General features: G+C 36.4%; 1 protein-coding gene across 1 annotated transcript in view; it reads left to right on the forward strand.

Annotated features, from left to right (window-relative positions):
• BTBD8 (BTB domain containing 8) overlaps nucleotides 1–15295 on the forward strand; it is a 114032-nt gene that overhangs the window by 53047 nt on the left and 45690 nt on the right. The window contains exon 5 of the mRNA XM_044238678.1: nucleotides 15120–15209. Within this exon, the coding sequence (XP_044094613.1) occupies nucleotides 15120–15209 (90 nt within the window). The remainder of the gene's footprint in view (nucleotides 1–15119; nucleotides 15210–15295) is intronic.

Raw genomic sequence — 15295 nt, forward strand, 5'->3', positions numbered from 1 at the left:
GCCCGATGCGGGACTTGATCCCAGGACCCTGAGATCATGACCTGAGCCGAAGGCAGCGGCTTAACCCACTGAGCCACCCAGGCGCCCCAAGTCTTGCATATCCTTAACTAACTTTGTCTACTTGCTCTGTTTGTTACTGAGAAGATTTCTAAGTGTAATCATGATTTTCCTATTTCTCCCTTCAGTTCTCTTAGTTTTTGCTGCATGTTTTATGAAGCTCTATTTTTTAATTGAGGCATAGTTGACATTATATTAGTTTCAGGTGTATAACATACTGATTCAGTATTTGTATATATTGCAAAATGATTGCCACAATAATTCTACTCAGATTTCTTATGGTTACTTTTTGTTTATGTGATGTATCTTTTCCCATCCTTTTACTTTTAAACTCTCTGTATCTTTATATTTAAAATGCCTTAAAATTTTTTATAGACAGCATATGTCTTACTGGTCTCATAATTTACTTTTAATTGGATAATTTACACCATTTACTGTAATGTTGTTATGTTGGGGTTTGAGCCTACCATTTACAATTTTTTTTTCTTTGTTGTCTTTTTCTTCCTTTCTAATGTATTAATTGAATTTTTAAAAAAATTGAATTACAAAAAAATTTAAATTACAGTTTATTTCCACTGTTGACATATTAGCCATATTGTGTCTGTGTATTATCTTTATTAGTGGTTGCTCTAGTATTTATAATATGTATTGTTACCTTATCATTTATGTTCAGTTAATATTATACATCTTCACATATAACATTAGGACCTTTTCCCCCTCCTATTCTTTATGCTATTGCAGCCATACATTTCACTTCTGTATATATTCTAAACCCTACCATAAATTGTAATTATTTTAAAAAATAATTATCTTTTCTGTAATTTTATTTGTTTATTTGCTTATCTAAAAGATTTTATTTATTTATTTTAGAGAGCGAGAAAATGCAAGTGAGGGGAGGGGCAGAGGGAGAAGGAGAGAAACTCAAGCAGTCTCCATGCTGAGCCTAGAGCTGATCTCACAATCTTGAGATTATGACCTGAGCTGAAATCAAGAATCTGATGCTTAACTGACTGAGCCAGCTGCCCCTAGGTAATTTTGTTTTAATGAGGAAATTTAAATTTATCCCCGTACTACCATCTCTTGCACTTTCAGTCTTGTATTAAGTCTAGGTTTCTGTTAAAATTTTCCTTAGGTTTGAAGAACTTTGTTTTAATTTCTTGTAATACAGGTCAACTTGTTAATGACATTTCTTGGCTTTTGTCTAGAAAAGGTCTTCATTTAGACTTCATTTTTGAAAGATATTTTTGCTGGATATAGAATTATAAATTGGCAATTTTTTATTTCTTCCAGGGCTTTACAGATGTAATTTTATTGTATTGTCTCTTACAAGAAGTCTGTGATCATGCCTAGTTTTGCTTATCAATATGTCATGTGCCTTTTTTCCCTGACTGCTTTAAAAGCTTTTTTCCCTTATAATTAGTCTTTAGCAATTTCATTATAGTTTTCAGCAATTTCATTATGATATACCTTGTGCTTTTCTTTATGTTTATCCTGCTTATGATTTATTGAGCTTCTTGGATCTTTGGGTTTGTGGTTTTTGTGAAATTCAGAAAATTTACAAAAATCATTTTTTCAGATTGTCTTACAATCCCCTTCTTTCTCTCCTTACACGTGGGACTCCAATTATATGTATGTTAGTTCCATAGCTCACTTAAGCTTTTTTTTTTTTAAAGTTTCTTCTTTCTCTTTCTGTGTTTTATTTGTGTTGTTATGTACAGAGGTACATTAATATTTTCTATTTTAGTTTTAACTTGAATTTCCTCATTCAGATATTGTGCATTTCTGCTGTAAAGTTGCTCTTTTTCCTTAAATGTTTCTTTTTTTCTCTTTATTATGTTTCTTATTAATAAAATCTTTGAGCATATCTATGATAGCTTTTTAAAATGCTTTATCCAGGGACATCTGGGTGACTCAGTTGATTAAGTGTTTGACTCTTTATTTCAGCTCTGGTTGTGATCTCAGAGTTGTGAGATCAAGCCCCTTGTCAGGCTCCATGCTGGGTGTGGAGTCTGCTTAGGATTCTCTCTCTTTCTCTCCCTTCCCTCCTCCCCACTCATGCATACTTATTCACTCTCCTTCTCTTCAAAAAATAAATAAATGAAGTGCTTTGTTTGCTAATTCCATCATCTCTTTCATTTCTGGGTCTGCTTCTCTTGACTGCTTTTTCTCCTGGTTATAGTTAATATTTGCTACTTTTTTTACATACCTAGAATTTTTTATTATATATGAAACATTATATTATATTGTTAGACTGTTTGAATTTTGTTGTGTGTCTTCAAAAAGTGTTGAAGTATGTTTTAACAGGTAATTTAGTTTTTGTAGATCAGCTTAATCTTTATGAGACTTATTTTTACATTTTGTTGAAGTAGATCTAGAGTTGCCTTTTCTCTAAATGCTGTATAGCCCTTCTACTGGGATTGACTCTTTTGGGAGCTTTCCTTAGTGCTCCAGTTATTCAATTCTGGCTAGAAGGAACTTGAATGTCAACCAGCTCCCTGGCCTTTATTCTTCACCTGGTTTCATGGATCTTTACCCTGTGTGTGTGTAGATAATATTCAGGCAAAACTAAGTCCTCTAATTTCTGGAGCTCTTTTTTCTTATAACTCCTGCTTCCATAGTACTATGCCCCATAAATTCCAGCTGACTCATCCTTCTGAAGCTCCTATATTAGTCTTCTCAACTCAGTAAGACAACCAGGCTCCTTCTGTGTTTGTAATCCCTGTGCCATGACCTAGAAATTGTTTCTAGAAAGAAAAAGCATCATAACTGTAAGGCATATCTCACTGGTTTTCCTTCTCTTAAGGATCAGTCCTGTACTGCCTTTCTCCCCCCAGTGTCAAATTTTATTCTTTTATTCACTATTCTCCTTGTTAATATAGAAAAGTTATCTTTCAAAAGTAGAAGAATCCCTAGTTTTTTCTTAATATACTTTATTTCTTAGAACAAGTTTAAATTTACAGAAAAACTGGGAAGAGTACAGAGAATTTTCATATGACTCTACACTCATTTCCCATATTGTTAACATCTTATATATACATTTAGAATAGTACATTTGTTACAATTAATGAACCAATATTGGGACATTATTATTAACTAAAAGTTCATAGTTTATTCAGAATTCTTTAGTTTTTGCCTAGTGTCGTTTATTCCCCCGGGGTCCCATCTAGGATGCCAAATTACATTTAGTGGTTATGTCTCCTTAGGCTTCTCTTGGCTCTAACAGTTCATAGACTTCACTTGTTTCTGATGACCTTGACAGTTTGAGCTCTGGGCAAGTATTTTGTAGAAATTTTCCTCAATTGGAGTTTATCTGATTTTTTTTTCAACATTAAATAGGTTATATGTTTTGGTGAGGAAGTTCAAAAGGATAAAGTGTCATTCTTTTTTTTTTTTTTTAAGATTTTATTTATTTATTTGACAGAGAGAGATCACAAGTAGGCAGAGAGAAAGGAAGGGAAGCAGGCTCACTGCTGAGCAGAGAGCCCGACGCGGGACTCCATCCCAGGGCCCTGAGATCATGACCTGAGCCGAAGGCAGTGGCTTAACCCACTGAGCCACCCAGGCGCCCATAAAGTGTCATTCTTACTACATTATTTCGTGAATACGTGCACTGTAATTTCGTGAATACTGTATTTCGTGAATTTTTGCACTGTAAAGTTATTCTCATCACCATCCCCAAAGTTACTTCCAACCCATCTCCCATTTGCACAATGTACTCTCTGGAAAGAAGTAACTGTACATAGCCCACACTTAAGGAATGGGAGTTATGGCTCATCTACTTGAGGGAAGAATGTCTATCTAAATTATTTGGAATTCTTTTGCACAAGAAATTTTCCTTTTTCTCCCCTTTTATTTATTTAATCATTTCTATGTATCAGTATGGATTAATACTTATTTTGTACTTTGGCTTATTTATTTTGTTGCTGAAATTGTTACAGCTTTAGCTATAGGACCTCTTTCAATTTGTTTTTGTGTCCCTTTGACATCTCCCCCCAACATCATTGTGTGTGTGTGTGTGTGTGTGTGTGTGTGTGTGTAGTAGTTCCTTATTTTTTGGACAATAAAAATGCTCTAAGCTCATATGTCCTAGAACCAACCATTTCTCTAATGAACCCTGGTTCTTTTATTCTGATGGTATTAGAAACTAATATCTGGGTACTGGGTGTGCTTGTTTGCTGATTCTTTTAGGTCTCTCAGCTGACAGAGCAAAGAAATGTATGTATGTATACTAACCTGCATATATGCACATAGATATAAATATTTCTATATGAATCAATCTTTTAAAAAAGATTTTATTTATTTATTTGACAGAGAACATGAGCACACAAGCAGGGTGAAAGAGGCTCCCCACTGATCAGGGAGCCCAATGCAGGGCTTGATCCCAGTACCCTGCGATCATGACCTGAGCCAAAGGCAGATGTTTAACCAACTGAGCCGCCCAGGTGCCCCCTGAGCCCATCTTTATATTAAGCTAAATATAAATTCATATTGATGTCTCCAACACTAATCTGCCATCACACAGACCATCCTAGTCTACTCTTTTTTTTTTTCTAGTCTACTCTTTTACTCATCTTAATCTTCTGTAGCAGTAACAAACTTGGCTTTCATCATCCAATATCTAGTACTTAATTCTTCAGTTCCAGTATTGCTGTATAATGGTTTCAGAATTGTTAATTCCTACTTCATGGGAAATAACTTCACCAACTGGAGTACAGTGTTCCTTTGTCTTTGTTCTTATAGTCTATACTCATTTCCAAAGTTATTTAGGTCAGGACCTTTCTTTTCTACTCCCTTCAGTGAGGTTATTTCATATATTTATATGCAGTTAGATTCTTCTGTCACAGTTTACATTTCATCCTAGGGTCCCCTGACCACATCTCAAGTGTTTTTGTTTTAATTTATGTACATTGAGGTTCATTTGTGCTGTAAAGATTTATAGGTTGTATAAATGCATATTATGTTACACCTACCATTATACTATTATACAGAATAGTTTCAACTAAAATTTCCCTTTGTTTGATGCCCTCTCCAAATTTCTGGTAATTTTTTTAAAATTTATTTATTCGACAGAGAGAGAGATCACAAGTGGACAGAGAGGCAGGTAGAGAGAGAGGGGAAAGCCGCTCCCCACCAAGCAGAGAGCCCGATGTGGGCCCCGATCCCAGGACCCTGGGATCATGACCTGAGCCAAAGGCAGAGGCTTTAACCCACTGAGCCACCCAGGTGCCCCTCTGGTAATTTTTAAAACTGTCTTCACAGTTTTAACTTTTCCAGAATGTTATATAATACAAACAGCATGTAACCTTTTCAGACTGGTTTTGTTTGCTTAGTAATACGCATTTAAGATTCATCTGTGTTTTTGTGTAGTTTCAGACCTAATTCCTTTATTATCACTGAGTAATATTCTGTTGTTAAGAATATATCACAGTTTAGTGATTCACCTATTGAGGGACATTATGGTTGCCTTAGACTTGGTGTTATGAATAAAGTTGTAGACATTTGTGTGCAAGTTTTTGTATGGCCTAATTTTCACATCAGATGGTTGAATACCCAGGAGTGTGATTGTCAGATCATATATGGTAAGATTATGTTCAACTTGGTAAGAAGCTGCAGAACTATCTTTCAAAGTGCCCGTACCACTTGCATTTCTTTCTTTCTTTCTATTTATTTGAGAGAGAGAGAAAGAGTGATAGATAGAAAGCATACCCAAGGGTGGGGGGTCAAGGAGGGGCAGAGGAAGAGAGAAAGAGAAACTCAAGCAGGCTCCATATCCAGTGGGGGCTGATTTGGGGCTTGATCTCACGACCCTGAAATCATGACCTGAGCGAAAATCAAGAATTGGTCACTTAATCAACTGAGCCACTGAGGCACCCCCAACTTGAATTTCTACTGGCAGTAGTGAGAGTTCCTTTTGGTCCTCATCTTCATCAGGAATTGATTGTGTCTGTTTTTTGGAATTCAGTCATTTTGTGTACTGGTATCTCATTTTATTATTTTTTTTAACTTTTTAAGACTTTTAAGTAGGTTCCATGCCCAAAATGGGGCTTGAACTCACAACCCTGAGATGAAGAGTCAACATGCTCTACTGACCAAGCTAGCCAGGTGCCCTCTTTTACTTTTTCCCTAATGACAGAGGATCTTCAGGATATTTCACATGATTATTTGCCATCTGTATATCATTGGGAGGTTGTTTTTTTTTTTTTTCAGATATTTTGCTCATTTTAAAGTAGGTCATTTGTTGTCAAATGTTGAATTTTAGGAGTTCTTTTCTATTTTGGATGGAAGTCCTTCATCTGAAATGTGATTTGCCACTACTTCCTCCCTGAGACTTGTCTTTTCATTCTCTTAACAGTGTCATTTACAGAGCAAGTTTTAAATTTTTTTGTTGAGTTAAAGTTGACATACTTTATTTGTTTCAAAGGTGTTCAACATTATCATTCGATATTTGTATACATAGTGAAGTGATCACCAAATCTAGTTATCATCCATCATCATACAAAGTTACAACAAAAATTTTTTCCCTTGTGGTGAAAACTTAAGATTTACTTTTTGGGCAACTTTCAAATATACAATAAAATATTACTGATTGTAGTTGCCTTGCTAAAGTTTTTAATTTCTTTTTCCATTAGGTTCTACTTTTTTAAAAAATTAACATAGAATGTATTATTTCTTTCAGGGGTACAGGTCTGTGAATCATCGGTCTTACACAATTCACAGCACTCACCATAGCACATACCCTCCCCAATGTCCATCACCCAGCTACTCTGTCTCTCCCCTCACAGCAGCCCTCAGTTAAGTTTTTAATTTTAATAAAATTGAACTTAACAGCTTTTGCTTTTTCTTTTTTCTTTCTTTCTTTCTTTTTCTTTTCTTTGTACTTTAATATTGTATCTAAATTCATCACCAAACCCAAGATCCTGTCTTCTTCTGGAAGTTTAGGGTTTTGTATTTTATATTTAGACCTCTGGTGAATTTTGAGTTAACTTTTGTGTAAGTAAAAGGTCTGTGTCTAGGTTTACTTTTTTGTATGTGGATGTCCAATTGTTCTGGAACCATTTCTTGAAAAGACTGTTCTTTCTCCATTAAATTGCCATGGTGCTTTTGTCAAAACTCAGTTTTAACCATATTAGTGTAGATCTGTTTCTGGCCTCTGATCTATGCGTCTTTTCTTTCAACAGTACATGATGTCATGAGTACTGTTAACTATATAGTTTCTTTTGAAATCAGGTAGTCGGAATCCTCCAACTTTGTTCTTCCTTTCCAGTTTTTTTTTTTTTTTCACTTTACGAACGTAATTTTCTTTTTCTTTTTTTTTTTTCCCAATTTATTTATTTTCAGAAAAACAGTATTCATTATTTTTTCACCACACCCAGTGCTCCATGCAAGCTGTGCCCTCTATAATACCCACCACCTGGTACCCCAACCTCCCATCCCCCCGCCACTTCAAACCCCTCAGACTGTTTTTCAGAGTCCATAGTCTCTCATGGTTCACCTCCCCTTCCAATTTACCCAAATTCCCTACTCCTCTCTAACGCCCCTTGTCCTCCATGCTATTGGTTATGCTCCACAAGTGAGTGAAACCATATGATAATTGACTCTCTCTGCTTGACTTATTTCACTCAGCATAATCTCTTCCAGTCCCGTCCATGTTGCTACAAAAGTTGGATATTCGTCCTTTCTGATGGAGGCATAATACTCCATAGTGTATATGGACCACATCTTCCTTATCCATTCATCCGTTGAAGGGCATCTTGGTTCTTTCCATAGTTTGGCGACTGTGGCCATTGCTGCTATAAACATTGGGGTACAGATGGCCCTTCTTTTCACGACATCTGTATCTTTGGGGACAAAAGGTTGATATCCAGGATCTATAATGAACTCCTCAAACTCAACCCACACGAAACAGACAAACACATCAAAAAATGGGCAGAAGATATGAACAGACACTTCTCCAATCAAGAAATACAAATGGCTATCAGACACATGAAAAAATGCTCATCATCATTAGCCCTCAGGGAGATTCAAATTAAAACCACATTGAGATATCACCTTACACCAGTTAGAATGGCCAAAATTAACAAAACAGGAAACAACATGTGTTGGAGAGGATGTGGAGAAAGGGGAACCCTCTTACACTGTTGGTGGGAATGCAAGTTGGTGCAGCCTCTTTGGAGAACAGTGTGGAGATTCCTCAAGAAATTAAAAATAGAGCTTCCCTACGACCCTGCAATTGCACTCCTGGGTATTTACTCCTTTCCAGTTTTTATTGGCTATTTTTGCTTTTTTGCCTTTCCATATTCATTTTATTTATTTAATTTTTAAAAAAGATTTTATTTATTTGAGATAGAGTGAGAATGAGCAAGAGTGAGAGAGAGAGTGCACACAAGGTGGGAGGAGAAGCAGAGGGGGTGGGAGAAGCAGACTTTCTACTAAGCAGGGAGCCCCGCATGGGTCTCCATCCCAGGACCCTGGGATCATTTCCTAAACCAAAGGCAGATGCTTCACTGACTGAGTCACTCCTGGAGTCCCTCTAATATAAATTTTCTACTTTTTTTTTTTTTAAGATTTACTTATTTATTTGACAGAGATTACAAGTAGGCAGAGAGGCAGACAGAGATTGACGAGGAAGCAGGCTCCTTGCTGAGCAGAGAGCCCGATGTGGGGCTTGATCCCAAGACCCTGGAATCATGACCTGAGCCGAAGGCACATCATTTAGCCCACTGAGCCACCCAGGCGCCCCTAATATAAATTTTAGAATCACTTTGTCAATATCTATAGAATAGCTTTCTGAGATTTTGATTGGAATTGCCTACATTTTTAAAGTCATAAATTGGTGAATTTTGTCAAATGCTTTTCTGCATCTATTTTAATGATCACACTTTTTCTCCTTTATTTTGTTAATATGCTAGATTACATCACTTGAATCTGAAATGTTAAAGCAATCTTGCATTCCTATAATATTTCAACTTGATTATGATATTTTATTCAATGTATTTATTGCTGGATTCAGCTTGTTAAATATTTTGTTGAATATATTTTCATCTATATTTCTGAGACAAGTTGACCCATGATTTTCCTTTTTTGTATTGTTCTTGTTAGGTTTAGGTCTCAAGATTATGTTGGCTTCATAAAATGAGTTGAAAAGTGTTTCTTCTTTTTTTTCTATTTTATTTTTAATAAATATTTATTTGAGGATGATTGATTTTATATCTTATTTAAATGTTTATTTGACTTCACTGGGGAAGTCATCTTGGCCTGTAATTTTCTTTCTTAAGTAGGTTTTATTTTTATTCTTTTCTTACAGTTAAGTTTATTATGTTTAGAATTCACAGAGACCCCAAATCGCTAAGGAAATGTTGAAAAACAAAAATAAAACTGGGGCATCATGTTACCTGATTTCAAGCTTTACTACAAAGCTGTGATCACCAAGACAGCATGGTACTGGCATAAAAACAGACACATAGACCAGTGGAACAGAGAAGAGAGCCCAGATATGGACCCTCAACTCTATGGTCAAATAATCTTTGACAAAACAGGAAAAAATATACAGTGGAAAAAAGACAGATCTTCAATAAATGGTGCTGGGAAAACTGGACAGCTATATGTAGAAGAATGAAACTCGACCATTCTCTTACACAAAGATAAACTCAAAATGGATAGAATTCACATATAATCAAATTCAGACAGTTAAAAGTCCAATTTGATGAGTTTTTTTTTAATTTTTAAAAATTTAAAAATTTTATTTCCACTGTAGTTATCATACAGTGTCATATTAGTTTCAGGTGTACAATATAGTGATTCAACAGTTCTGTGCATTACTCAGTGCTCATCATGGTAAGTTGTGCTGTTAATCCCCTTCACCTACTTAAGTCATCCTCCTCCCTTCCTCCCCTCTGGTAGCGTCTGTTTGTTCTCTATAGTTAATAGCTGCTTTTTGGTTTGTGTCCTTTTTTCCCCTTTGTTTTGTTTCTTAAATTCCACATATGAGTGGAATCATACAGTATTTGTCTTTCTCTAGCTGGATTATTTGACTTAGCATTAACACTGTCTACCGCCATCCATGTTGCAAATGGTAAGATGTCATTCCCATTAAATAATATATATACCTTGGGCGCCTGGGTGGCTCAGTGGGTTAAGCCGCTGCCTTCGGCTCAGGTCATGATCTCGGGGTCCTGGGATCGAGTCCTGCGTCGGGCTCTCTGCTCAGCAGGGAGCCTGCTTCCTCCTCTCTCTCTGCCTAACTCTCTGCCTACTTGTGATCTCTCTCTGTCAAATAAATAAAATAAAATCTTTAAAAAAAATAATATATATACCTCTTTTTTATCCATTAATCTATCAGTGAAAACTTGGGTTGCTTCCTTCAGTCTGGCTATTGTAGAAAATACTGCTTTAAATATTGGGGTGCTTGTGTCCCTTTGAATTAGCATTTCTGTATTCCTGGGTAAATATCTACTAGAGTAATTGCTGGATTGTAGGGTAGCTCTATTTTTAACTTTTTGAGCACCCTCCATATTGTTTTCCACAGTGGTTGTACCAGCTTGTGTTCCCATCAACAGTGCATGAGGTTCTTTTTCTGCATATCCTCACTGACACTTGTTGTTTCTCGGTTTTTTTTGTTGTTGTTGTTCCGACAGGTGTGAGGTGATATGTGACTGTGGTTTTGATTTCTATTTCCCTGCTAATGGGTGCTATTGAGCATGTTCTCATGTGTCTGTTGGTTATCTGGACATCTTCTTTGTAGAAATGTCTGTTCATGTCTTCTGTTCATTTTTAACTTGGATTGTTTGCTTTTTTTTTTTTTTGGTGTTGAATTGTGTAAATTCTTTATGTATTTTGGATACTCTTTGTTAGATATGTTATTTGCAATTATCTTCTCCCATTCTATAGGTTGTCTTTTAGTTTTGGTGGTTGTTTCCTTTGCTGTGTGGAATTTTTTTATCTTCATGTAGTCCCAGTAGTTTATTTTTGCTTTTGTTTCTCTTGCCTCAGGAGACATAGCCAGAAAAATGTAGCTATGGCCGAGGTCAGAGTATTTAACTGCCAGTGCTCTCTTCTAGGACTCTTAGGGTTTCACTCCTCTTTTTTCTAGGATTTCCAGGTCTCACTTTGAAGTCCTTAATCCATTTTGAGTTAATTTTTTTATATGGTGTGATAAAGTGGTCCAGTTTCATTCTTTTGCTTGTAGCTGTCCCGTTTCCCAACACCATTTTTTTGAAGAGACTTTTTTCCCATTGTATATTCTTGTCTCTCTTGTTGAAAATTAATCCTTGTCCAGATTAATCATGGGTTTATTTCTAGGTTCTCTATTCTGTTCCGTTGATCTATTTGTCTATTTTTTCCAGCACCATACTCTTTTGATTACTACAGCTTTGTAGTATATCTTGAAATCTGGGATTGTGATACCTTCAGTTTTTGGTTTTTTTTTAAAGATTTTATTTATTTGTCAGAGAGAGAGAGGAAGAGAGAGTGAGCACAGGTAGAAAGAATGGCAGGCAGAAGCAGAGGGAGAAGCAGGCTCCCTGCCGAGCAAGGAGCCCGATATGGGACTTGATCCCAGGATGCTGGGATCATGACCTGAGCCGAAGGCAGCTGCTTAACCAACTGAGCCACCCAGGCGTCCCAACTTCAGTTTTGTTCTTTTTCAGAATTGCTTTGTCTAATGGTCTTTTGTAGTTTCATATACATTTAAGATTATTTGTTTGAATTTAGTGAAAAATGCTGTTGGTATTTTGATAGGGATTGCATTAAATCTGTAGATTGCTTTGGGTAGTATAGGCATTTTAAGATTTTTTATTTTTAATTTAATTTATTTATTTGACAGGGAGAGACAGTGAGAGAGGGAACACAGCAGGGGGAGTGGGAGAGGAAGAAGCACACTCTCCGTTGAGCAGGGAGCCTTATGTGGGGCTCGATCCCAGGCCTCAGGATTATGATTTGAGCCGAAGACAGATGCCTAACGACTGAGCCACCCAGGCACCCCTAGACATTTTAATAATATTTGTCCATCCAATCCATGAGCATGGAGAATCTTTCCATTTTTTGGTGTTGTCTTCAGTTTCTGTTTTCAGTGTTTTATAGTTTTCAGAGTACAGTCTTTCACCTCTTTGGTTAGGTTTATTCCTAGGTATCTTTTACTGTTTTTACTACAATTACAAATGGGATTGTTTTCTTGTTTCTCTTTCTGATACTTCATTAGTAGTATATAGAAATGCAGTGGATTTCTATATAATGATTATATGTCCTGTGACCCTACTGAATTCATTTATCAGTTCTAATGGAATTTTGGTGGAGTCTTTAGGGTTTGCTATATATAGTATGTCATCTGCAAATAGTGACAGTTTTACTTATTCCTCATTAATATGGATGGCTTTTATTTCTTTTTCTTGTCCGATTGCTGTCACTAGGACTTTCAGTACTATGTTTAATAAAAGCGGTGAGAGTGGACATCCTTGTCATGTTACTGACCTTAGGGGAAAGCTTTCTCACCATTGAGTATGATGATGGCTGTGTGTTTTTTATGTGTGGCCCTTACGTTGAGGTATGTTCCTCTAAACCTACTCTCTTGAGGATTTTTATCATGAATGGATGGTATACTTTGTCAAATGCTTTTTTGGCATCTATTGAAATGATTATATGGATTTTATCCTACTTGTGTTGATGTGATGTATTGCTTTGATTGATTTGCAGTTACTGAATCACCCTTGCATTTGCATCTCAGTAATAAATCCCACTTATTGTTGGATCTGGTTTACTAATATTTTGTTAAGGATTTTTGCATCTGTTTTCATAAGAGATATTGGCAGTTGCCTCAATGGAAAAAGTTACCTAAAATACTTGGGTCAGGGACACCTCGGTGGCTCAGTTGGTAAGCGTATACCTTCAGCTCAGGTCATGATCCCAGGGTCCTGGGATCAAGCCTCACATAGGGCTCCCTGCTCAACAGGAAGCCTGCTTCTCCCTTTCCCACTCCCCCTGTTTGTGTTACCTTTCTCACCATGCCTCCCTCTCTCAAATAAATAAAATCTTAAAAAAAAAAAATACTTGGGGGGCACCTGGGTGGCTCAGTCGGTTGAGTGTCTGCCTTTGGCTCAGGTCATGATCTCAGGGTCCTGGGATCAAGCCCCACATTGGGCTCTCTGCTCAGCAGGGATCCTGCTTCCCCCTTCTCTGCCTGCCTCTCTGCCTCCTTGTGATCTCTCTCTCTCTCTCTAATAAATAAATAATCTTTCAAAAAAAACTTGGATCTGCTCTTTTGTTTTCTCTCTTATAATTTGTTTCGAAATCTACCATGATGGTATCTTTCTGATGCTTTCAAATCATTCTTGCTTTCTTAAAAAAATTTCTATATATTTATGTATGTATATATTTATATGTATTTCCCTTTTTTCCCCAGCTGTTTTCAGGAGTGTTGATCTGAGACAACCTAGTAAACCATTGCCAGAAGCATATTTTTCTTCTCCTTCTAGCTCTGCATTCTTCGATACCATTCTCCACTAGAATATAACATTGTTCTGTGTATCTCCTTTAGTGCTATATTCCTAGCACTTATAATAGTGCCTAGCACAAAATAGAAATCAATACATATTTGTTGAATTAAAGAATGAATGGACATTTTATGTGAGAAGGTAGAATGAAATTCAAAAGAAAATATCTTTTATATTATTTCTCACATCTAAGATACTGCTTTTCTTTAGCACAATTGGGTAAATTCTGAACTTGAACTCAGGACCTTTACGGTTCTAGTGCCTTTCTTATTAATACTCCCTTAAAATATTAAATAACATCTTTTGTTCTTTATTTCTCCATTTGCAAATAATTTATTACTCTTACTCATGAAAACAGTTTCAATCATTATTAAAGGTAAAAAGCTTTCAGAGGAAAAAATAGAAAAGATAAAAGGACACTGGAATTAATGTTCTAATTAAATAACCAAAATATTTAGGTATATTAGGGTGCCTGGGTGGCTTAATTGATTGTGTCCAACTCTTGATTTCAGCTCAGGTCATGATCTCAGGCTTGTGAGATCAAGCCCCATGTCAGATTCCCTATTGGGTGTGGAACCTCTTAAAATTCTCTGTCTTCCTCTTCCTTCTCCTCTCCCTCCACCTCTCCACCCCACTCATGCATGTGCTCTCTCTCTAAAAAACAAAACAAAACAAAATTTAGGTATAAATATAAGTTTATAATTTTTATTATTATAATCCTACCAGTAAATACAAACAAGACAAATATATTATTATGTTTAAAGAGTTAAGATTTAGAGTTTCAGAGGAATCCTCCTACACTGTTGGTGGGAATGCAAGCTGGTGCAGCCACTCTGGAAAAAAGCATGGAGTTTCCTCAAAAAGTTGAAAATTGAGCTGCCCTATGGCCCAGCAATTGCACTACTGGGTATTTACCCTAAAGATACAAATGGAGTGATCCAAAAGGGTACGTGCACCCAAATGTTTATAGCAGCAATGTCCACAATAGCCAAACTATGGAAAGAACCTAGATGTCCATCAACTGAGGAGTGGATAAAGAAGAGGTGGGAGATATATATATATATATATATATACACACAATGGAATACTATGCAGCCATCAAAAAACCAAAATCTTGCCATTTGCAATGACATGGATGGAACTAGAGGATATTGTGCTAAGCAAAATAAGTCAATCAGAGGAGGACAATTATCATGTAATCTCTCTGATATGAGGGATTTGAGAGATAGGGTGAGGGGCCATGGCGGGTAGGCAGGGAAAAAATGAAACAAGATGGGACCAGGGAGGGAGACAAACTGTAGGAGACTCTTAATCTCAGAAAATAAACTGAGGGTTGCTCGGGGGTAGGGGGGAGGGATAGGGTGGCTGGGTTATGGACATTGGGGAGGGTATGTGTATAGTGAGTGTTGTGAATTGTCTAAGACTGATGAGTCACAGACCTGTATCCCTGAAACAAATAATACATTATATGTTAATTAAAAAAAAGTTTTTTTGAAAAGATGTAGAGTTTCATAAAAATTATATTTTGCATAGTACATAAATGTTTACCTGTGTTTTTTCCCCTCCCCTTCCCTTTAGAGCCATTTTAAGTGCCAGATCTAGTTATTTTGCTGCAATGCTGAGTGGCTGTTGGGCTGAAAGCTCCCAAGAGTACATAACTCTTCAAGGGTAAGCATAATTCTTACAAGGCAGCTTGCCTACAAATAATACTTCATACAAAGCACTTTTTATGAATCTGATTTCCCCATGTGCTC

The sequence above is a fragment of the Neovison vison genome, chromosome 2 (genome assembly GCF_020171115.1).
Source record: "Neovison vison isolate M4711 chromosome 2, ASM_NN_V1, whole genome shotgun sequence".
Classification (NCBI taxonomy): Eukaryota; Metazoa; Chordata; class Mammalia; order Carnivora; family Mustelidae; genus Neogale; species Neogale vison.